At 40.1% G+C, this 22,950-nt stretch overlaps 1 protein-coding gene across 2 annotated transcripts in view; it reads right to left on the reverse strand.

The window, feature by feature from the left end:
* PTPA (protein phosphatase 2 phosphatase activator) overlaps nt 1-22,950 on the reverse strand; it is a 111,784-nt gene that overhangs the window by 26,058 nt on the left and 62,776 nt on the right. The window contains exons 3-5 of one of the 2 annotated variants that reach the window (XM_072431786.1): nt 18,933-19,019; nt 2,347-2,472; nt 1,205-1,322 (exon numbers count right to left, since the gene is read on the reverse strand). In XM_072431786.1, coding sequence (XP_072287887.1) covers nt 1,205-1,322; nt 2,347-2,472; nt 18,933-19,019 — 331 coding nt within the window. The remainder of the gene's footprint in view (nt 1-1,204; nt 1,323-2,346; nt 2,473-18,932; nt 19,020-22,950) is intronic. The other variant, XM_072431787.1, reaches the window with a different exon arrangement.

Consider the following 22,950-nt stretch of genomic DNA (forward strand, 5'->3'; position numbering starts at 1 on the left):
GGAGTTAGATCTCTGCTTTTAAGCTCCTAGGTCTGCGCAACTGCCTAAACTATTATGAGGGATCACCAAATGATTGTGTGTCTCCCTAGATGATTTCTAACATATTTAATAACATTAGGACCAAACTGAAGTCACGGAAGCAAAAATGCAACCAGAAAGACCTTACAAGCTACATACAGGCAGCCATGTTTCTTGCTTCCATTTTCCTGTTACAGATGTTGTACAATGTGTTCACATATGACTGTACAGTTCACGTGATGCCTGATTGATCCAGTGCTCTCAGTATTTAGCACTCAGTAAGACACCTATTCATACATACCCTCTCTGCTCCATCTAGACAAGTCTGTGCGCAGACACACACTAAGGGGATGTGGCTATTTCTCATCTATGCCAGCATAGAGCATTGGAGTGGAGAGCAGGAAGCAGCATTTTTTTTTTAGTAAGAGAAAGAGGTCTTTAAGGGCGTTTCGAAAGAACAAAATAGTTAGAAATCCTAAAATCTAAGGGTATGGGATTAATAGATTTAAAGGTATTTATATAGACTTCTTCTGGACGTTAAGCAAGAAAAAAAAGACACACCATTATATCCAACTGCTGCAACCCCTAAAAGTCTGTGACTCAGACCAACAAAATCTACATTTAAAATAAACGGTGCTTTCAAGGGGATAAATATGTTAACACAAAACTAAAATCATTTGGTACATTTGTCGATTGTGTTGCGAAACAAAAAAATGCCAAATCTTCCTACAGAAGAAACGGTGTCCCATAAAAATATTTTCTCTGCCGAATTCCTTCTAGGAATGCAATTTGCCTGGCTGTCATGTTACCTCGCTGGTTACTTTTGAGCCACTGTCCTGAAACAACCATGCAGCCAGCAAAGCCAGAAGAAGAGGATATGCATAACAGATAAACAACTAGCATTTCTCCTCATATTTCTTTTTTGACTCCTTACAGGCTGCTCTAAAGGTGAGTAGAAAAATATACACATGAGAAATCATAGGCATTTACCGCTTGGGAATGGCACTGCAAAAGCATATGAAACATGTGAAGCATGTGAAAAACACATGTGAATGAATGTATTTACATGCTTTTTTAAATGGCATTTGTTTATACACTGCTGTAAGAAATGGCCATATTTGACCTGTTGGCTTAATCCCGCAACTGGGATGTTCAGTAGGTTCACCATTGTCTGCATGGGTATTACCTGTGCCATAGTCAATCCGGGTTGAGTTGCCCACAGACTCCTTTAAATACAATGCCACCTCAGGCACTGCTGTGCTTAGCTGAGAAGGGATCACCGTGGCAACGAGATTCTCTGCTTCCTGTGAATAAAACTAGGTGTCAAACATGTTTGTGGTTTTCTCTGCTACAGCAAAGAAGAATGCTCTTCATATGACAGGCTACATTGAATTAGAACATTTATCCAAAAAAAAGTAGTATCTCAAGTTTTGCTAAAACATTTTCATACACATATTAAAATATCCAAGTGATGGCACATTTTGCTCTTCTTGTTGCCCTTTTCAAATATTTTATATGGAGAAAGAAGGGGGAATTTCACAAAGCACGGTGGCTCAGAGGTAGTACTCTTGCCTTTGCAGCGCTGGGTCCCAGGTTCTCGGCCAGGACACTATCTGCATGGAGTTTGCAGGTTCACCCCGTGTCTGCGTGGGTTTCTTCTGGGTACTCCGGTTTCCTCCCACATCCAAAACACATGAGTGAGGTTTATTGGCTTCCCTCTACAATTGGCCTTAGACGGTATAAATGACATATGACCACGGTAGGGATATTAGATTGTGAGGCCCTTTGAGGGACAGTTAGTGACACAACTATGGACTTTGTAAAGCGCTGCGTAATATGATGGCGCTATATAAATACTGTGTAGTAATAAATAATAATGTAATAAAAGCAAATAGGGCATGCCCAAAACACTATGGTGGCTCTAGAGGGAGCCAGGGACAATGGTAGGTGAGTCAGGAGGCCAGTGAATGACTTCAATAAAAACCCAATGTCAGACTTGTGGGCATTGTGGCATTAGCATATTTCTTCATAAAATGACTAACATTTAGAGATCTCAGAAGATAATGTAAATGAGAGGGTAAGGAAGTTACATTAGAAAAGGACACTGCATTCAGCCCACGCCTAACATGTCTAACAGCTACTAGGCTGCACAGTGTGTAGCAGCCCCGGATCAAAAATCATGTAGCGACAGTTCAGCTAATTGCAGTTTATGCTGTGTAGAAAAAAAAACAAATCAGTAAAAAACAAAAGTTGTGCCTGGCATGGCTCCTATATACCCTTTATTTTTTTAAAAAAATAATATTTTACCCTGTTTTATATGAAGCCTACCTGATCAAGCTTTGCATACCAAGTACGAAATGTCTTGTTACCAAAACGTGACGGTTGGTCCTCAGGAGGCGTCTCGTCAATCCACCGATCCAATGTGTCCAGCAAGGCCATTAAATTCTCAACTGCCTGTGTGCCAAAAGCATATTTAGTACTTTACCAGTAATATCAGCTCAGTTTCACAGTAAGATACAATATTCACAGATTAAAGAGTACAAGGGTTTTCCAAGGCAACCAACCAAATTCCAGCTGTTAATTATTACTATGTGCTAGAAAATGTAAAACACAACTGGCTGTTTTGCACAGCATGAAATTTCCTAAATATTGAATTTTTCAGATCACAGATGAAAAGGAGTAAGCCATGTGACTACAAATGAATTCATGTATGGCTGAAACTTTTTATATGGTTCATACCTGTAAGATTATTTCATGCTGCATGCATATAGCTGGGGATTTGTACTCACCCCAGCCTGTCCTGAAAGTTAATGAGAAATATCACCATCTAGCTGTCACCAAAACATTTGTCCCCAGAGGATGATTGACCTTCCCTTCTTAACTTGAAGACAACCCTAAAAGTTTGTATTTTCCTTGGCTTTCCGTGAAAATGGTGACTGGGACAAATAGAGGGGTGAACTTCCCAAAGAAAACACATACAACAACAAAATGAAAGGTTTATCTATTCTCTACTTTGGCCTGCCTTAGGACTTCTTCCCTCTTGCACGCTGTACTCTGGGTGTGCCAGCCTTCAGTTTGCCAATCAATTCAGTTCTAAATTCACAAAAATGTAACACATGACAATGTATAAATAATGCATGTTTTCTAGTGAGAAAAAGGAACGCGGTAGAATTGCAGTTCAGTATAAACAGCTGGTTTAACTGATATCACAGACATTGAACTACATTATGGATTTTTGTGACACATACTTTTGGGAAACTTTTATATTTCAGTCTCAGTCATTTGAAAGGTAAGAGACAGCAGAGATTGTCTCTTTGAAACTACACTTTAAGTAAGCTAGTAAGCTCACACTTATGTTCCATGTGTGCACTGCTGCAAAAGTAGCTACATTAGTTACATGTGCTACACTGTGACACTATGAATTTTCTTTAAGGCTTAGTCTACACGGATTGTTTCCCCAGCGTTTAACCTGAGGCTTTTAAAGTCCTTGTGTGAAGTCCCCATGTATTCCAATGGGCTAATATACACCAGGACGTTTCTTTCAGGCAGGCCTTTGGGCGTTATCCTAAACGTTGCTTGCAACGTTTAAAAAATTAAAACGTTGGATAAACGCGAGAAAACGCTTGAAAACGCTTCTATTGAACTCAATGGAGGCTTTTTCAAGCGTTTTTAAGCTTTTATGAAAGCTTCCATTGAAAACAATGGGGGCGTTTATAAACGTTTTTAGCAGGACTTTGGACTCTGGAAGCCCCCTTTAATAAGGAGACTCCCAGATCTCCACCACCCCACCCTGGGGAATGAGTACAGAGGTACATAAAACCCCTTACGCATTCCCTGAAAGGGTAAAAATATGTGTAAAAAAATTGGACGAGGCTTTAATGTCAAATTATTTTATTAAACGTGTGTGTTTGTGTAACAAAACTTTTTTTTACAGGTTGTCTCAATGACAGGATGATTTCCAGGGTTGGAATCCTCCTGACAGTGAGGTATCGCAGTGCACTAGGGGTTAAATGAGGACAAAGCCTCTCCATTCACCCCTAGTGCTCTGTGATTGGCTGAGGTTTTACATTTCTCAGCCATTTATCCTACAGCCAGTTATCCTACAGCCTTTTTTAACATTTGTTAATGTGGAGGAACCCTAAAATATAACGTTCAGGTCTTAGGGAACACCTGCTATAATTATTATATCTATAGCTCACAATACATTTGCATGTCAATGGGAATAACCTATTTTTAAAGCAGTGAATATGAAATTCAGCATCATTCTCTGGTGAAGAAACTCCTGGTCCATGTTTTTTAAACGTCATTGATTAATTCTACACCTGAGAAAGTTTCTGAATATCAGATATATAATTTTATAAATAGTCATATTACACATGTGAGAAAATGGGGTCTGTGTTAGATTATTTATTACAAGCCAGCCAACAAAGATCCACACCCCTTTATTCCTATACACTAACCCTTTGTCTTAGTATTAGTGGGTTCTGAAGATCTCCACATAATACGAATCCCAAAAAAATTGTTGGGTAGTTGGAAAAGGATCTCTGCTATGAACAATTATAGCTCACAATTATAGTTTTAGTGGCATATCAGCCACAGCCCTGCATTTTCCCTTTAAACAAATGTAGGCTTACCATTTAAGTATTCAATTAAAAAACAACTTTATTTCAAGGTGACAAACAGGCTAAACAATTGTGCAAATTTCCATCACATTTCTCCACTAAAGGCCCAATAAATGATCAGAAAATAATGGTCTAACTAACTGGCAGTTAATTATTCTAGACCATACCAATACCAGACCTATTCCAGTAAATGCCAAAGATTGAGCTGTGGGGTGCTTCAGCTCCAAATTGTAATTAAGAATCAAAAGAAAGGGGGATGCTTGTGTTAAACAATACTGGTGATTTACATGACCAGCAGCTTCCAAGCTACAGTCAGCTCATTACAAGGAAGCTGGCTCTTCCATTCCTCTTGCAGAGCAGAGGCTGGCTGAGTAATAGATGCCAGGGGATGGCTGTACCTTAAAGCTGCGTACACACTTCCAATTTTTATCGTTGGAAATGAACGACGAACGAACGACGAACGATCGATTGGTCAAAAATCGTTCATAAAAAAAGTAACCAACGACGCCGACGAACGAGAATAGTCGCTGGAAATGAACGACCGGACCGGCGGATCGGATTGGACGACGATCGTTTACCATCTATCGTGTGTACGGTCGTTCATTGATCGTCCATGGTCTGAGCATGCGTGATGAACGAACGTTCGTTCACTTCCTGTGGTGCACGTCACTTCCTGTATCGTTCAAACGATCGCATCTATTGTGTGTACAATATCTGCGAACGATCGTGTCGTTATCTGCATGTAGAGGATCGGTGCTATACGATCGTTCGCCGATATCGTGCAGGATCGTTCGTTTACCAACGATAATTATTGGAAGTGTGTACGTAGCTTTAGGCTCAGGCTTAGGCTTGGGCTCAGGCGAGGAGGAGGAGGTTGAGGATGAGGGGGAAGGGAGGAACAGTCACGCATCCATTGCTTTTTAAAGGGATTAAAAACAGCAGAGCCTATCCAGGAGCAGGCCCCAGCTGCCAGCCCAGACAGCCTAATACATAATTAAAGAGACACACAGCTTTGTTGGTATCCAGGTCTCTGAAAAAGCGGACGTGTGGAAGCTCAAGCGTCATCATTTTGTCCAGCTAAACTAATATTTTTTTTTAAATTATAATTTATATTGAAAATTTTCAGTATAATATACAAATATTATAGAAAAGAGTAATAAAGAAAATAAAACAACCAGAGAATAACAAAACAGAGTGCCAAAAACAACAGGAATCCGTTTACCAATATTCAAGAAGTAAAAATACTGGACAGTAGTACAGGATATCTAACACTACTAATTAAACTAGCACTGTACATTTTGAGTGCGCAAACCATGGAGACCAATATGCCTGAAATTTCAGCATTTGATCTGCATTCTCACCAAATAGTTTCTCGTACAAAACTTGTAGATTAAACTTGCGTAAAATGTCTGATACATTTGGAACATTTGTACTTTCCCAGTATGATGCTATGATTTGTCTAGTTGCACATAAACAATGCGTAACAATGGGTCTATGTTCTACAGGTCATTGTTCAATCCCCAGATTAAGCAAAGACAGAAATAGGTTTGGTTGCACTAATATTCCAGTCACTTCAGATAGAAGCCGAAATATCTCTTTCCAAACACTTTGAACACTTTTACAGTACCAAAAAATAAGGCTCAAAGAGCCTATTTGGCCACATAGACGCCAACAATGTGAGGATACCCTCGAATCATATTTTGCCACAACATATGGCATTCTGTACAATCTAAGTAGCATCTCGGGATAGGATTCCCAGTGGGTAGTGCACCTTGTATATTTAAACGCAAATGGAATAGCTCTTTGCCATTGTTCATCTGAAAAAAGATTTGTTCATTTCAACCTCCCATTTCAAGATATGAGACATTTTGATAAACATTTGCTTGTATTGAACCGCCTGATAAATGAACAGGATACCTCGATTAATACAATGTCTCCTGGAAAAAAAACTGCTATCTAAGGACGAATATAAAGTGGCGTATATGGGCGATGTTTATGATAAAAAAGAATCTGACATAGAGAATAAGCATCATTAATAGGCAAACAGAAATAGCCATGTTTTTGTTGGAGTGATAAACTTGGTGGACATGATTGTAAATCTTGGAATGTTAAGAGATTCAATTGTTTCCAATGTTCTATATCAAGATCAGCAATAAAATGCAAATATGTGTCAATCGGCATCTGAAGTTCAGTGGAAACAGTTATCCAACTGTGTCTTAAGGACCACTTCAGACCAAACGGAAAAGGCAGCTTTTATCGTAGAAACATCTGGTAAAGTTATTGAGGGGTCTAGTAAGAAAATAAAGTCCCAGATTCTTCTTCCTACAAAAAGGATGCTCTACAGTAGTCCAAACTTTATCCGTAGAATTAGTGAAAAAATATTGCAGCGCAGTCAGCACAGACGCCTTATAATATTATTTAAAATCTGGGAGGCCAAGGCCTCCAGTGTTCTTGTGTTTTATCATAGTCGCGAACCCAACTCTGGCTTTACCATTAGCCTAAATATATTGCCATAACAATCCCCGTAGAGACCTAAAATAAGGTTTAGGTAGTTTCACCAGCAGCATTTTGAAAAAATATAAAATTTTTGGCAAAAGTAACAACCGCAACTCTGCCTACCCAAGATACTTCCTGTTTAGTATATTTATATACTAAATTTAGCAGTCATGATTTTCGAGGCTCTGTTACCTTGTGTATACTGATTAAGTTGCAGTTTTTGAATAAACTGAGCATGATTGAAAAAAAGGAGCATTCTCAAATCTTGTCTGCATTTAAAAAGTTGATTGGTTGTCTTAGTAGTAGGGTTTGTTTTATGTTGATTTTCCAAATTTCTGACATCTTTAAAAAGAATGGCCAATTGTTTTCCCCTCATCTTTTTATCCTGGGACGCAAGTTGAATCAAGACACCCCTAATATATGCCTTATGGGTATTCCACACAACAAAAGGATCCATATCTTGGGTAAAGCTAAATTGGAAAAATTCTTTTAAGTTATTTCGAACTTGAGCTTAGTACGCTATATCTGCAAAGATTTTTGGATTGGCTCTCAATACTCAAGAGTCCCCAGACTCAGACCTCCACGCTCAAGACCACTGAAGCGTGATATGAACAGATAATACCAATTTCTATCTGAGAGATTTTCCCTAGTGGACTCATATCTGTTAAAAACAAGTCTATGCGGGAGTAGGATTTATGTGAAGACGAATAATACGTAAAGTGTTTTTCCGAAGCGTGTAAACAACACCATACATCATATAACTGAGATTCCTCTAAAAAGGGTTGTAAAGAAACTCTCTTAAAGCTTTGTTATTGAAACATCAAGTTGGGGATTTGACACTGCATTAAATTTACCACATAATAGTAAGTGACCTTTTGTGATAGGTTGGGCTTTTTTCAGTACCGATCGAAGAAATCTGATTTGACCCACATTAGGTGAGTATACGTTTATAATCGTAAGAGGTACGTTAATATTTGCACACGTTAAGATAATATATCTGGCCTCCGGGTCAATAATACTATCATATAGCTGAAATGCCACTGAATTTTTAATACCTATAAGTACTCCTTTAGGTTTTTGTTCTGTATTAGCTGTAAAGATATATGAAAACAATGTATGGGTACATTTAGAAGGCTTAGAGACACACAAAACATCACATTCAAGATGTTTTGCCTTGGACCATAGAGCTAATCTTTTGTGAGGGCTATTGAGCCTTTTAGTATTAATGGTTAATATTTTAACCATAAACTTTGAACAATGAAAGCTATCAAATCCTGACATCTATCCAATTGCCAGAGAAAAAAAAGGATGGTCATCATACAGATATAAAACAATGGCACTGAAAAGAATTCAAAAAAAGAAAATCATAATAGGAAAAAAATAAAAAATGTCCCCAATATGGGAATAGAACTACATAATCCAAAATCATAGTTCTCAAGTGGGGCAAACAAACATGCATCCAGAAACAGCTCTATACTACAACAATGCGGTCTGATATATTATCATACGATATAGGCATAAAAATTGTAGGTGTTTGATCCAGCAATGAACCAAAGGGGAGAGTACAAATTCACAATTAAAAAGACACTTGCACATAGATAATGTAGATAAATCACTTTGGTGAATGTGTAGAGGTTTGATGGGCTTCCTTCCATTCCTGCCGTAGCAACGAGATCCAGATTGAAATATCAAAAGTTTCACCGGGAACCCCCAAGGATAGGGAAAACTATGCAGTCGGAGCAGCTTGGTCACCGGTGCAAATTTGCGCCTAGCTAATATTGTCATTTGCGATAAATCCGCATAGATAGTGATGTGGGAGTACGATTCTGGTAAAACTTCCATATTTCTGATGGTTTGCAAAAGTTTCTCTTTAACATGAAAAAAAGTGGATTCTAGTAATTACATCTCTAGAAATTGTTGCAGGCAAATAAGTAGGTTTTGGAATTCTATGAGCTCCATGAATCACTAGCTGTCTCTGAGGAACATCAGGCAGTACAGTAGATATCAATGGTTGTAAGTAGTTAGGGAGTTCTGACGGAGAGACAGTTTCTAATAGTCCACAAAATTTTAAATTATTTTTTTAGCCGTCTTCAATGTCAGCGATTTTACTTTTCAGTTTAGTCACTTCTTCTTCAAGACTATGAGAGTCGACCAACTCATTATGAGCTGTTGTGATTTCACCCATTTTCCCTTCAATGTGATCCACTCTACCTTCTAAATTCTGTATATCCTTGCTAAGTGTAGAAACCATAGAGGAAAAATCACTTTGCAATGATTTTCTGAGGGACAATAACATATCCTTTAGTACTGTATCCACAACAAGAACATCAGTTGTTGGAAAATCATCAATAAGTTGAGTCATCAGTGCCTCACATGTAGAGCATGTTTGTAATGTATCATCAGTGTTAACATCAGGATTTCGTAGCTCACCTAAATCAGCGGAGACTGCACAACTGGAGACAGAGCTGTCTTCTTAGAAGTGGGTTGAGAGGCCTTCCTTTCCCTCTTCATAGGTGGTGGTGTAAGAGCAGCGCTGCGATCTTAGATTTCCTCCCCTACCATTTAGAGAAGAACTCGGTCAATCTCGGTGGTGGCTCACTTTTTCTTTTTTCCCTCTAGTCATCTTCACAGGATAGTTGGGAAGGGATTGTGCTGGATCAGATACTGCTTTGATCGTGCGATGAGACGCTATATCCCGTTAGAGCCGTACCGTGGAGAGAGCACACTTACAAAGCAGCCATTCCTCCTGGCAGATCACACTTCTGCACAGTAAAGGTATTATATCTTCACGCAAGATTTGTTTTTTTCTGCATTCCCTATATCTATATAAATACATCTATACTCTCTATATATATTCAAAATACCACAATGACGAGAATGTCATGTACAAAAGCTGGGGGAATGGAATTACAGAAGGTATTTTTTTACACTGGGTTTTTGGTTCTTTTTCCACCATAATTTGAAAGCTGGGTATGGAGTGTGCCTGCAGTAAATAAGCACACCTTGCTTGTATACAAGTACAAGGTCTCCTTCTCCAGACATATACCTTTCCTGAATAACCTAATATTTAGTCTCATAAAACACATCAACTGAGATTATGTGACCTACAACTAGGCATTCAGTACATGTGAATTCAGAAAACAGGACTTAGAAAACTGATTTGCCATTACGATATGTACCATAGTGGGGAATCCTGGGTTTCTTTTGTTCCCTTCACTACTACTTGATAAGCCTAATGTTGCTTCAAAAGCCACAGCTTCCACATATTTCAGTGTTAGGGGCTAGCAAGAACGTGATTGTTAAACTTTGTAAAATGTATCCACAATTGTAAACCATGACTTTCATTTAAACCAGTTGGCTCATTGGTCAAGGAGAAATAACCTGGATGCTCCCACCCTCCCTGAATGAGAGAAAAAGTATTAATAAATAAGAGAGGCAAATTTTAAAATTAAAATGAAAAACTATATTGGTCACTGGTCATTATTTCTTTAAAGTGTATAACATGCTATATTATATTTGTTTGTATAAAATTCCTAATGGGCCCATTCTTAATGGGCACATCTACTGTATGCATGAACATGTACGGGGAATCTGATGCTTTTGCTGACTGATACTGCAGAAAAAAGACAGACAAATACCTACAGGAGAAGAGGAACCCATTACTCTTCTGAATCATTAGGATGATTTGTTTGGCTGTTGGAGTGTAACCAGAGATCCTTCTGTTGAGGTTTTTTTCCAAGCACAGAAGTAAAAATACATCTGCACATCAGAATTGCCTGCAGATCCTGTGATGAAATTAAGGTGTTCTTGGGGGCTTTTTGAGCATCAGCCTGTCAGTTAGAAATATATATTTGCTGGGTCCGGCAGTGCTGGACAAATTAGAAGTAATTTCAAATAATCTGTCAACCTATTGAAATCTCTTGCCAGGCTCAAAGGCATCCACAATTTTCTTTCTGGGGACCTTAGAAAACTTTTCTGATCTTGGCATGATAACATTACATGTCAATAGCACAGAGAGAGCAACAGACCCTGCATATTGGAAGTTATTCCAATTCCAATTGGAATCCAATTATGGGTATCATCAGGTGTAACTGTCTCACCTGAAATGCATCCTGGAAATTAGGGTGGGGATATAAACTCCCAGCCTGCTTATTCCTGTGGCTCTGTCTTGGCTGGTGAGCTCGGAGGAGGTCCAAGATGAACTGGGAACTGGGAGTTGAGAGTAATAACTGGGAGTACTCAGTAATCTGCTTTTAAAATTCCCGCCCAGCCACACCCCCGACGGACCGGCGCCCCGGCATCACAGCGGGACCATCCGGGGCAAAGGTAAGGGGGGGCTTCTAAAGTAACCCCGAGTAACTTTTTTCATGTAAAAGCCACCCCGAGTCACACTCGGGATTACCGCTAGGGGGGTTAAGGGAACTAACAGTGAGTTAGTGGCCAAGTGGCCAGGCTTTCTTTTTGCTGTTTGTTTTATTTTGCCTGTTTTGTGTGGAAATAGTGTTAGGTCAAATAAACCATTGATGCACTTAGAACCTACTGGCCCTGTTTCCTGCTTGAAACACCCCTGCTACAGGCAATCTCACATATGGTGGAGGATGCGGGCAGCTTTATAAGCGGGTGTTGGTAGGCCAGCATGGAGGAGATACTTAAACAGCTTGTTTTGGCAAATGTCAACCAACAGCAGGCCAATGCCAACCAGCAGCAGGCCAATGTGCAGCAAAACCGTATTACCCAACAAGGCCAATGTGGAGCAAAAACGTATTAACCAGATGCCCTAAAACAGCAGATATCTTTACGAGAGCAGGCTGATGCCGAGAGTGGTGCTTGGCGTTTGCCAGTTTTTCAGGTAAGCCAGTTGTTGAAAAAAATTATTGCGGATGATGATCCTGAGGTGTTTTTACCACATTTGAAAGAACTGCCGAGAGGAAAAGTTGACCTAGGGAAGGGTGGGCAGGATTAGTGGTCTCGCTATTATCTGGAGAGTCCCAAAAAGCCTTTTATGACCTAGAGCCGTCGCAAGCAAGCCACTATGTCTGCCTTAAGGCATAAATACTGGCATGGCTGGGTGTAACCCTGGCTGTTTGAGCCCAATGGGTGTATAACTGGTCCTATCGAGCAGGAAAACCTCCCAGATCCCAGATGTATGACCTGATACATACATACAAGGCAGTGGCTACAACCAAAGCTGTTGTCAGGACCGCAAAATGCGGAACAGGTAGTCATGGACCGGTTCCTAAGATCTCTCCCTGTTTCCATACAAAAGTGGGTGAGCCATGGAGACCCGTCGACAGCCGATAAGCTGTTGGACCTAGTGAAAAGGTACTTGGGCTGCGGAGAACTTAAACACCTCCCTTCAGTACTCACAGACTTTCAACCCCAAGACCTGACCATCCCCAGCTGTGGGTAAGAGTGACCCAGGGGATGGGGGTGGAGAGAGAGAGAAAAGGGGAGCTAAGGGTAATAGACAGACTCCAGTCAATGTATGGCGGGAGAGACTGGGAACGCTAGCCCCCCAGGAGGAAGCCAAACATGTTGTTTGTTATCGCTGCCGGGAAGAAAGACATATTGCTGCAAATTGCCCTGTGGTGGATGAACCAATGCACTGTGACTTTCTGGGTGGCAGACGACAAGTCTCTTTGCCACCATTGCATGCCCTCCTATACGGGGCAATGAAAAATATTGGTGTAAAATGTTTATGAATACCAAATACCTCCAATACCTCCCTAGGTAAACTGTCATCAGGTGGGGTTGGTTCCCCAATTACCATATGGTGCTATCATTGGGTAGGATTTTCCCGAATTCCAGGAGCTCTGGGATCACCCACCTCATGCAGTGCTGGTATCCTCAGAGCATGAGGCTACTGAGGAGTCCTCTCATTGTGGCGGCACTCCGGGGTTTCCTTTGTCTGTGCTAGCAGGGGAAACAGTTAAACCTAGGGAAGAACCGGCAACTTCGGGGGAAAGCCAGCAAACCCTGGAATTCCCTGACTTACAGGTACATAAAGAGAACTTTGTTACAGAGCAATTGAAAGACCCCGCACTGTTTAAAGCCCGGGAGAATGCCGTAAAAATTGATGGGAACCTAGTGCACCCAGACGAGAGCGTTGCATTCCTATACTTTATTATTGAAAAGGACCTACTCTATCGGGTGTAACAAGGTGGGGGGGAACCATTGAACAGCTAGTGGTACCCAAGCCATACCGAAAATTGGTGTTAGATCTGGCCCATGGGCACCTCCTAGGACATCTGGGGGGCTGAGAAAACCGGAGAGCGAATAGTCCAGAGGTTTTTTTGGCCAGGGGTCGCCAAAGAGGTGGAGATATACTGTGCTTCCTGTCCTGTATGTGAGTTGTCTTCCCCAATGCCACATTTTCATAGCCCTTTGGTTCCCCTCCCCATCATTGAGGTCCCGTTTAAGAGGATTGCCATGGATATAGTTGGCCCATTGCTAAAGTCAGCTAGGGGCCATCAATATATCCTAGTCATATTAGACTATGCTACTCGGTAACCTGAGGCAATTCCTCTCCGAATTACCTCTGCTAAAACCATAGCCCGGGAGCTGTTCCCAGCTTTCTGCCGAGTAGGAGTGGCCAACGAGGTACTTACTGATCAAGTAACCCCGTTTATGTCCCAGGTGACTAAAGAGCTTTGTAAACTCTTAAAGGTGACGCAGCTACGCACATCGGTGTATCACATTCAAACATATGGCTTAGTAGAACGTTTTAACAAAACTTTAATTGAATTATTATATGAGAAGCACCCCAGGGTACTGTTAGATATTGCTAAGGAAACATGGGAAAGTGAAAGTTCCCCTCATAAAAGTGTCATTGAGCATGTGGTGCAAATGCAGGACAGAACTGAGCAGGTAATGCCCTTGGTTAAAGAGAATTTGGCCCAAGCCCAGTTGGCACAGCAGAGAATTTATAACCGGGGTGCCCGTATCCGTACTTTAGCCCCTGGGGATAGAGTTTTAGTACTAGTTCCCACTGTGCAAAGTAAATTCCTGGCCAAATGGCAGGGCCCCTATGAGGTAATGGAAAAACTGAGTGATGTAAATTATAAGATTAGCCAACCTGGTAGGCGGAAACCAGAGCAAATTTATCATGTAAGTTTGTTGAAACCATGGAAAGAAAGGGAAGCATTAACCGTGAGGACCATGGAGCTACCTGCTCGGTCTGACTCTGTATTTCCAGAAGTCTGGATACCAGACACCTTGTCAAAGAGTCAACAACAGGAATCGAGGGATTTTGTGCTACAAAATAGGGATATGTTCTCCAACTTGCCTGGACAAACATCCATGGCTACACATGATATTATCGCCCCTCCAGGTGAAAGGGTAAGAATAAAACCCTATCAAATTCCTGAAGCTAGACGAGAGGTATTACGTCAGGAAGTTAAAAAAATGCTTGAATTGGCGGTCATTGAGGAGTCCAATAGCGATTGGTCCAGCCCAATTGTGTAAGTTCCCGAATCAGATGGGAGCGGGAGATTCTGCAACGTTTACCATAAGCTGAATCAGATCACAAAGTTTGACACCTATCCCATGCCCCGGATAGAAAAGTTGATTGATCGGTTGGGGAATGCTAGATACATGACCATCTTAGATCTTACCAAAGGATATTGGCAGATCCCCCTATCTGAATCAGGTAAGGAGAAAACTGCTTTTTGACCCCTGACAGAACATTCCAGTATCGAAATATGGCTTTCGGACTACAGAATGCTCCAGCTACGTTCCAGAGGGTGATGGGGATATAAACTCCCAGCTTGCTTATTCCTGTGGTTCTGTTCTGGCTGGTGAGCAGGGAGGAGGTCCAAATTGAACTGTGAACTGTGAGTAAAGACACAGACTTTGTTGCAAAAGATATATAGTTAGGGCCTTAGAGTCCTGCACAACACTAGGTTGGGCTGAATTGGTAGGTAAGGGAACTAACAGTGAGTTAGTGGCCAAGTGGCCACGCTTTAATTTTTGCTGTTTGTTTTATTTTGCCTGTTTTGTGTGGAAATAGTGTTAAGTGAAATAAACCCTTGATACACTTAAAACCTGCTGGCCCTGTTTCCTGCTTGAAACACCCCCCGTTGCTATGGGGGATCTCAATACCTATTGAAAAATTGCAGTGCTCTCATGAAATCTTAACCCAGATCTATTATTGTGTGGCAAATTATGGTCATCAATATTATTATAACATAACAGCAGACGTCTCAGATAGCAGATGCTGTGCTGATCATAGAGATGAATAGGAGGTGCATGCCCCACCACCCCACCCCCTCTGTTAGATAAGACACCAACACCCTTTAACAGATAAACATAATGGTACTGCTAGGCATCTTTTTGTTAGTAAGCCCAGACTGTCATTTCATCTTTTTATTTTTTTTAAAAACATGTTTATTTGTTAAACAAAATGAAAATAATAAACATCCAATAAATATAATTTGATACATTTAAAACGTAACAAAAAGTAATAAAAAAAGGACAAATTCTAACATGAGAAAGCTGCCCTTTAAATTCAAAATCTGACCAGGGTTGCTTAAAAAAGTACACAACCTGGAGTAAGACGCTAATAAAAGGTGAAGGCGATTGTGCTCATATAGATCAAGCTGAATGAAGGGATGATACTGGGTAACCCATGATGTCTCCCAAAAGAGAACTTGATTCTGAACAATGCTATTTTAATATTATTATTATTATTATTATTATTATTAACCACCTGGGCATTTCACTGATGTCTGGATTTCTGTACCAAAAGCGGTACACTGTTTTTCATGACATTTTTTTTTTAAACTGTAGACCTGTAACTTACAGGAATATGTCCGAACAAGGGTCTAGTAGATATCCTGAATATAATAAAGTTTGAAAAACAATCATGTAAAAAAAAAATAATTACCTTTATTAATAAAATTAAATAAAAACACAAAAATCAGCTTAACCACCTGAGCGTTACACTGATGTCTAGATTTCTGTACCAAAAGCGTCACAGGTTTTTATGAATTGTTTTTTAAATTGTAGACCTGTAACTTACAGAAATATGTTCGAACAGGGTTCTATATATTATATAAAGATTTGGACAGCTTTTTTGTATTGAATCCAATACAAAATTATTTGAATTTCCCGCCCCGCCTCCCGCCCGTACCGACACATGCACCGACGTCACCGGGAAACCCCGGAGATCGTCTCTGAACACACCGGGTGAAGACTGAAGACAGAAGACCAGGTGGTTAAAAGAAAAACACAATAACAAAGCTTTCAATGATACAAACAACTTTTTATTGAAAGTTTTTTTTTTTTTTTGTATACATGCTGATAATTTGTCTAACCTTGGCTCGTACTGATATAATTCAAAGCTGAAAACAGCTGCTCACAAGATTAAAATGATCCAAACAAAGTAAGGAAAACAATACCAGGTGCTTTTATTGACTTAAAATTATTTGGCAGAGAATTCCACACTTTAAGGATTTCATTTTCAGAACTAACTGTGCTGTTATTTGTCATCCCTTCTATCTTCTCTAGAGTTTTACACAGGGTTGTCTCCATCTTACAGAACTGTAAAAGTCTAAAATTCACCTTTGCAGCTGCTACAATGTTAGAAAATCAATAGTAGATTTCCTGATGGCTTGTAGGTTTTCTCCAAATGTTGTAGAATTTTCTAAATGCATTTTTAGGTTTGGAAAATATTTAGGCAGCCCACTTTCAAGGTCTCTTTCAAAAACCTGCAGTTTTCTCTCAAATGTTTTGATATCATAAAACATAATTTCTGCTGTTTTTCTTACACCTTGTAGTTACTTGTTCAGTACACTAAAGTGTGGTATAAAATCTGTAAAAAAACATGGGGTTGGTAAGCCAGGCCATCTAAGTCAGCTGTGTATATCCCTGCCCTTTTTTATTCATAAACTGCCTAATTTTATCCAAGCAGGCTACAAATCTCCCCAGGACTCGTCGTGTGCTCAGCCACCAGAAATTATTGTTTATAATTAAACATTTATAGTATGCCTGAACCTCCTCTAGAAGTGCTTGGAACTGTTGAAAATTCAGAGCACGAGCCATGATGTAATTAACCATCTTTCAGGACATTGTCAAATTTCTTTGCTGCTTTACCCGGCAAAGAGCTTCTTGATGTATTATACAATGGAACTGAATGACTTGATGTTTTGTTTCTTAAACAATAAACTGTATGAAACCAGATGTTGCCCCCACTGCTGCACACCAACCTATTGCAGCACAACTAGCTTTACACGGGTCATATGATGTCAGGCAAACACAACTTGCTGGTATACAATGACAGTGTAACCTTTTGTGTACTGGACACAGAATAGATGTCAGTAAGTGTGGATGGCATTCATACATTGTACAGCAATCGCTCTCTATGACAGAACCAGTCCATAACCTGACACCAACAATGAGTACCAACCTGCTAATACTGATAACCTGAACATTGAAGAGCCCACTGGATCAGGCCAATGGCCCATCTAGTCCAGCTCTTGTATCTCACAGTGGCCCACATCTATAATAAGAAGGTATTACATACCCATCAGGGCTAGTAACCCGTGATGGACTGTTCCTCCAGAAATTTGTCCAATCCCTTCTTCCTAAAGGCATCTAGGCTGGAGAGGGCAGAATTACAACCTTCATTTATTTCGTTAATACATTGTCAGTAGGACAGAAAATGATGAATATCTTCCTATTAGGGTGCAGACAGCAAATATAATAATAATAATTAATGAATAATTTTTCACATTACAGGAATGCAGGGAATTTTACTAAACACATGCCAAATGCATAGCAGCGCATTGCACACAACTTTTTTAAAGCACTGTAGATTGCAACACAAAGTTATAGGGTTCCTATTACATTCAACAGACATTTACCTTCTACTACAAGCTTTGTGTTCACCTGGTCCTGACTGGGTATAGCAAACTGGTACTGGGTTGTGTAGCTCTGTTCTGTGTCTTCAGCTCAATTCATACTGTACTTCCCATAACTAGGACAGAACAATACAAAGATCACCCATCCCCAACTATCCACTCTCCCTCTGTACTTTCACCCTTTCAATGCTGGATCAAGACATATCAGCTTCAGTACACATCAGATGCCTCTCCTCTCCACAGCCTGGTATTCTGAGGGTTAACTGATGACTCATGATGATGACTGATGAGATGGCAAATTCAGCAGCCAGCACTTGCTGCCAGAGGGACAATAGCACATGAGGTGGGGGCATGCCCACAGAGAAGGCTCTGAGTGCCCCCTCTGGCACGCATGCCATAGGTTTGCCAACATTGACCTAATATATATTAGGTGGTTGTGTTGGCTGAACATGCATATACACACTGACAAATTAAACATTTTATGGGATAACAATCAATTTCTGCTTTCTTTCTGGCTGCTCAAAGTTACCTAAAGAAACACTGGTACTTTGCCCACAGAAGAAAAAATGAAAGTGCTTCTGCAAGGTCACCCCTCCCCCCCACCCCGATATACGCACCAATGGTTCCACTCTGATGTTTCCTCAATCACAGTCAGTAATAAAATCAATGGTATTGGCAACCAGGTGAAGCAAAGAGATGGTACAATATGGGCATCCACACCTCTAAAAGCTGGGTTTTGGAGGTCAAGTAAAAAGTAGTGGTGGGGGGAAATGGTACCATCAATATAATTGGGCCAGGGGGACCCTTTGCAGAACCCACTTATTTTGATTTGTAATGGGCAAGTTGGCAATGTCTCTTAAGCTTCTACCAAACAAGTAAATTTAAAAATTCAGGGTAGAAAATATGCTGTGTGGGAAATTACTGATTCCAAACCTACCTCTGAAACCCGATAGTCACAGGTCAGCTTCTTGCCCTTCACACTCTCATTTACAGTAAGGATAAAACCCATGTAATCGGCATATGCCTGTGGGGAGAAACACCGATGATTAGAACACATCTCATGACACGCTGAACATTCATTCTCCAGCAATGAAAATAGAGAACTGCCGTTACCCATGATGCAATCCATGATATCTGCTTTGTTGAAGATCTAAAGAGCACCTGTTGCCTGTAAATACCCTGGGCAGCCCTTATGCCACCGAACCAAATGTAAGGCTAAATAAAGTTATATTTTAAAGTGGTGACTAATAAATCTGGAGAATTACTATTTGTGTAGTAACATTTAAAGTCAATCTCCCCCCATACAAAAGCCACTGGCTTTTCTGGGACAGGACAACAAATAGACTTTGTAATCAAATTAGAGGAGAGACCACAGGTAAACAGCTATACATGTGCCTACCCATTCCTAAATGTTGTGCACTCCATTTTGTAATTCTTTAGTAGTACTTTGTAGCTTCAAGTGCCAATAACCACAAGCTCTTAAGAGACTGCACAGAAAAAGAAATCCAAGGCTATAAATATATTACCTTGCTTCTCCAAAAAAAAAATTATTTTCAGAATGCCAAATTTCTCAGAATTATAGAATCTGCTTTATGCAAAAACGCAAACCAGGCATTTAAAGGAGTTCAGTACCAAGTAATGTTGGGAATTAATTCAAGGACATGCTTTTTATCTGCAACCATCTAGCTGGCTCTTGTAATGCTTGACGTGAACAATGCATAATAGTAAACAGAGAGATCATGGAATATCCTGCCATGCAGTTTTTAAAACTGCGACTAGAGGGAGCCTAAAATACAATTACCTATGATATATTATTACACAGTATTTTTTTAGTGCTCACATATTACGCAGCGCTTTACAAAGTCTGTAGTCATGTCACCAGCTGTCTCTCAAAGGGGCTCACAATTTAATATTCCTTTAATAGTCATATGTATTTAATACAATCTAAGGTCAATTATGGGAGGAAGCTGATTAACCTAACTGCATGTTTTTGGAATGTGGGAGGAAACTGGAGTGCACGGAGGTAACACCCACCGTGCTTTATTAGAAAATATATCCATCCAATGTAAATCATCCTCTCTGTGTATTTTAATGCTTTAAAAATCATGTTTCTTTATAAGATACATTCTTAATAAGAATGTAAAAAAATTAAAAAGGTAAAATGCACTGCAGCCCAGCACAGTGTAGCTTAAAAATGCATATGCTATGGAATGAACAAAAGAAATTTACATACTAAATTTGTAGAAATCTGAGAGGTGAACTGAACCCATATATGAATTTATTCAGCAACAGAGTGATGTTCTGCTTCTGGATTGTTTCCAAATATGGTTGGAGTTTATAAATTCTAATACATATTACATCATCTCTATCAGGTCATCTGTATTAGCTCACAGGTTGAGGGGAAATAATTCTGCTTCAACGAATGAAAGCAATATGGGTTTCTTTGTTTGAAAAGTAATTACACTTTGCTAATGCGTTTTGCCAATGTATCAGTGAAAGATGCGATCTGACTCTTGTATGAGAGGTTGGCAGTCTATGACATGGCTCTGATCATGGTTAAATTGATTGCACTCCATTGATGTTGAATAGTTTCTGTAGCCAATCTGCTGTAATTACCATAATCTTTAAAGGCAAGTAATCTGAAAAAATGTCACAGATTTATTTATTGTGCAAATGTTATGATGAGCAGCATGTCATGAGGCTTAAATTTACTCTTTTTATACCATTTAGCAGTGGCATCAGGGTAGCGTTCTCAGATGGCATAGGTGGTTTCAAATTATGAAAAGTCATTGTCTGCATACCAAGGTAAGATGGATACCCCAGTAGGGGATGAGCTTTGTTAAATTAGGTAGATCTCATTACAAGTGTGTTTAAAGGCTTCACTCCATGCAGCTATAAAATATACCAATTACTGCATTGGTGTATGCAATGAACACATTTAGGCTTCCTCCTGCAGCTGCTGTGGAGCTACCTCATTCTGGCCCAGCCAATTAGGATGGCCAAAGATTGAAACAAAAAAAGAGGGGGGGCGTGTCCTGATGGCGGCGGAGTAGGACGCTAGGGATCCTTGCTCCGTGTCCTGCCTGGGGGAATTCCCTTTTCATCAGCGCTGCAGCGCCTCTCTATTCATCATTATGGGCCCCAAGACTAAGGGGGTACACAAGGCACGCTCCGGAGGGGGGGATTCCTCCTCCGGAGGCATATCCAGCTTCTTCCCCGCGGGTAACCGCGGGCCTCCAGACAAGGCCCCAAAGCCGGGGGCTCGATTTTTGACTGTGTTTTTACTTTATTTGTTGTTTAAGACTATTGGTTTATACCCTATGCCATAAGCTCCCGCTAGCAGAAATGTAGCTGTTCTTGTACAGGTTTATTATGTGCTATATGATCCCTTAGAACTGTTATGTTTTTTTTTTTGTCATATATTATTTTTTCTTTGGGATATACACAGCTCTTTGGTAGTATATGTCTGTTGATTCGAAGTATACAATGTTATGTTTGTTATGATGTGCGGGATGTATACTTGATTCCTTTGTTATGTTACCTGTTATCTTTTTTTTTTCCTGAAAACTTAATAAAACTGATTGAAACAAAAAAAGAGAGAAAGGAGGAAGATGGCAGCAGGAAGAAGTGAGTGCATTTGGGTTTAGTTCCAGGTGGAAGACAAAGGAATAGTCATCAGTAATGGATGTAGTCTCCTTTCAGCTGATCTTTTTCACATACCGGATTAAGCTGCAAACAGACAGTAAAATTTATGTCAATGGGAAAAATGTTTCATGACCTTTCCCTGTGACCATCGTACTGTAGACAAAGCATTGTTCAGTTCTATGTAGAGGGAAAAGTGGGATGAGAGTGGGACGCTGCATCCTCTTCTAAATGACATGACAGTGGTTGTTCCTGCTCCTGCTCAATTGTTTACAAACAGTGGGGAGTTGCTGTACACAAACTGGATTTTCACCTGAACAGATGCTGATCATTTGTCCTGGGTAACAATTATCTAGTGGGTCTAGATAGCTTTACCATGCCTTGTGAAGTGGAAGCCATCTTGATAGGGACAGGACTTTGCTTCCTTGTGCAGTGTTCTCCGTAGCGACTTTTAGCTAGGCGCACCACCTGGAACTTTTCAGTGACTACCTGGCTGTTTTTGGGTGGTTACTGAAAAATTGGGTCACAATGCAGGGGCTGTCATCCCCCCACAGATTCTTCCTATCCGCCTTAAGAACATTTCTGGGGAAAATACTTCCTGTGTCAAATCCAAGTCACTGTTTATATGAATATACATTCTGAACCCAGATACCTTTTCCACTTAGTAATGACAATATTTAGGTTATGTATTAGCCCTTTGGTAACACAGAGCTTTCTATAATTGGTAAAGCATAATTATCAGAAGAAAAAGGGAACAAAACACCATTGCTAGTCGTCATCAGAATTAATATGCAGACCCTTAACCAAGAATGCAGAAAGTAGGATAAAACAAAGCACACTTGTTTCAGACCTGATAAAGAATTGTTGTCAGGAGACAGACGACTAGATTTCTGAAAAAGGTGTAAGGAATAGTGATCCTGATCCTGCTATCAAAGATAATCAACAGTATGCACTGCAATGGGTGTTTGTCAGCAAGATTTGCAGTGGTGTCACTCAGAAGCAAGGTGTCACTCAGAGTGGTGTCACTATACAGCAATACAACTTAGGCATTAAAGGCATAGTACTGTGCAGGTTAATGTGTGCAATAGTGTAAATAGGCTCTAAAAGCTTATCAAAACCCTTAAAGTGAAAAGTAATATATTGCAGACTAGCAATACTTCATGTGATGGCTGCATTCGTTTTCTTCTGTCAAGCTTTTCCCTGCTCCTTTTCCTTGATCTTTCCTCCGCTTTTGACACTGTTGATCACCCTCTTCTAATACAAATCATGCACTCCATTGGTATCTGTGACACTGCTCTCTCTTGGTTTGCTTC

The sequence above is a fragment of the Pyxicephalus adspersus genome, chromosome Z (genome assembly GCF_032062135.1).
Source record: "Pyxicephalus adspersus chromosome Z, UCB_Pads_2.0, whole genome shotgun sequence".
In the NCBI taxonomy this organism is placed as follows: domain Eukaryota; kingdom Metazoa; phylum Chordata; class Amphibia; order Anura; family Pyxicephalidae; genus Pyxicephalus; species Pyxicephalus adspersus.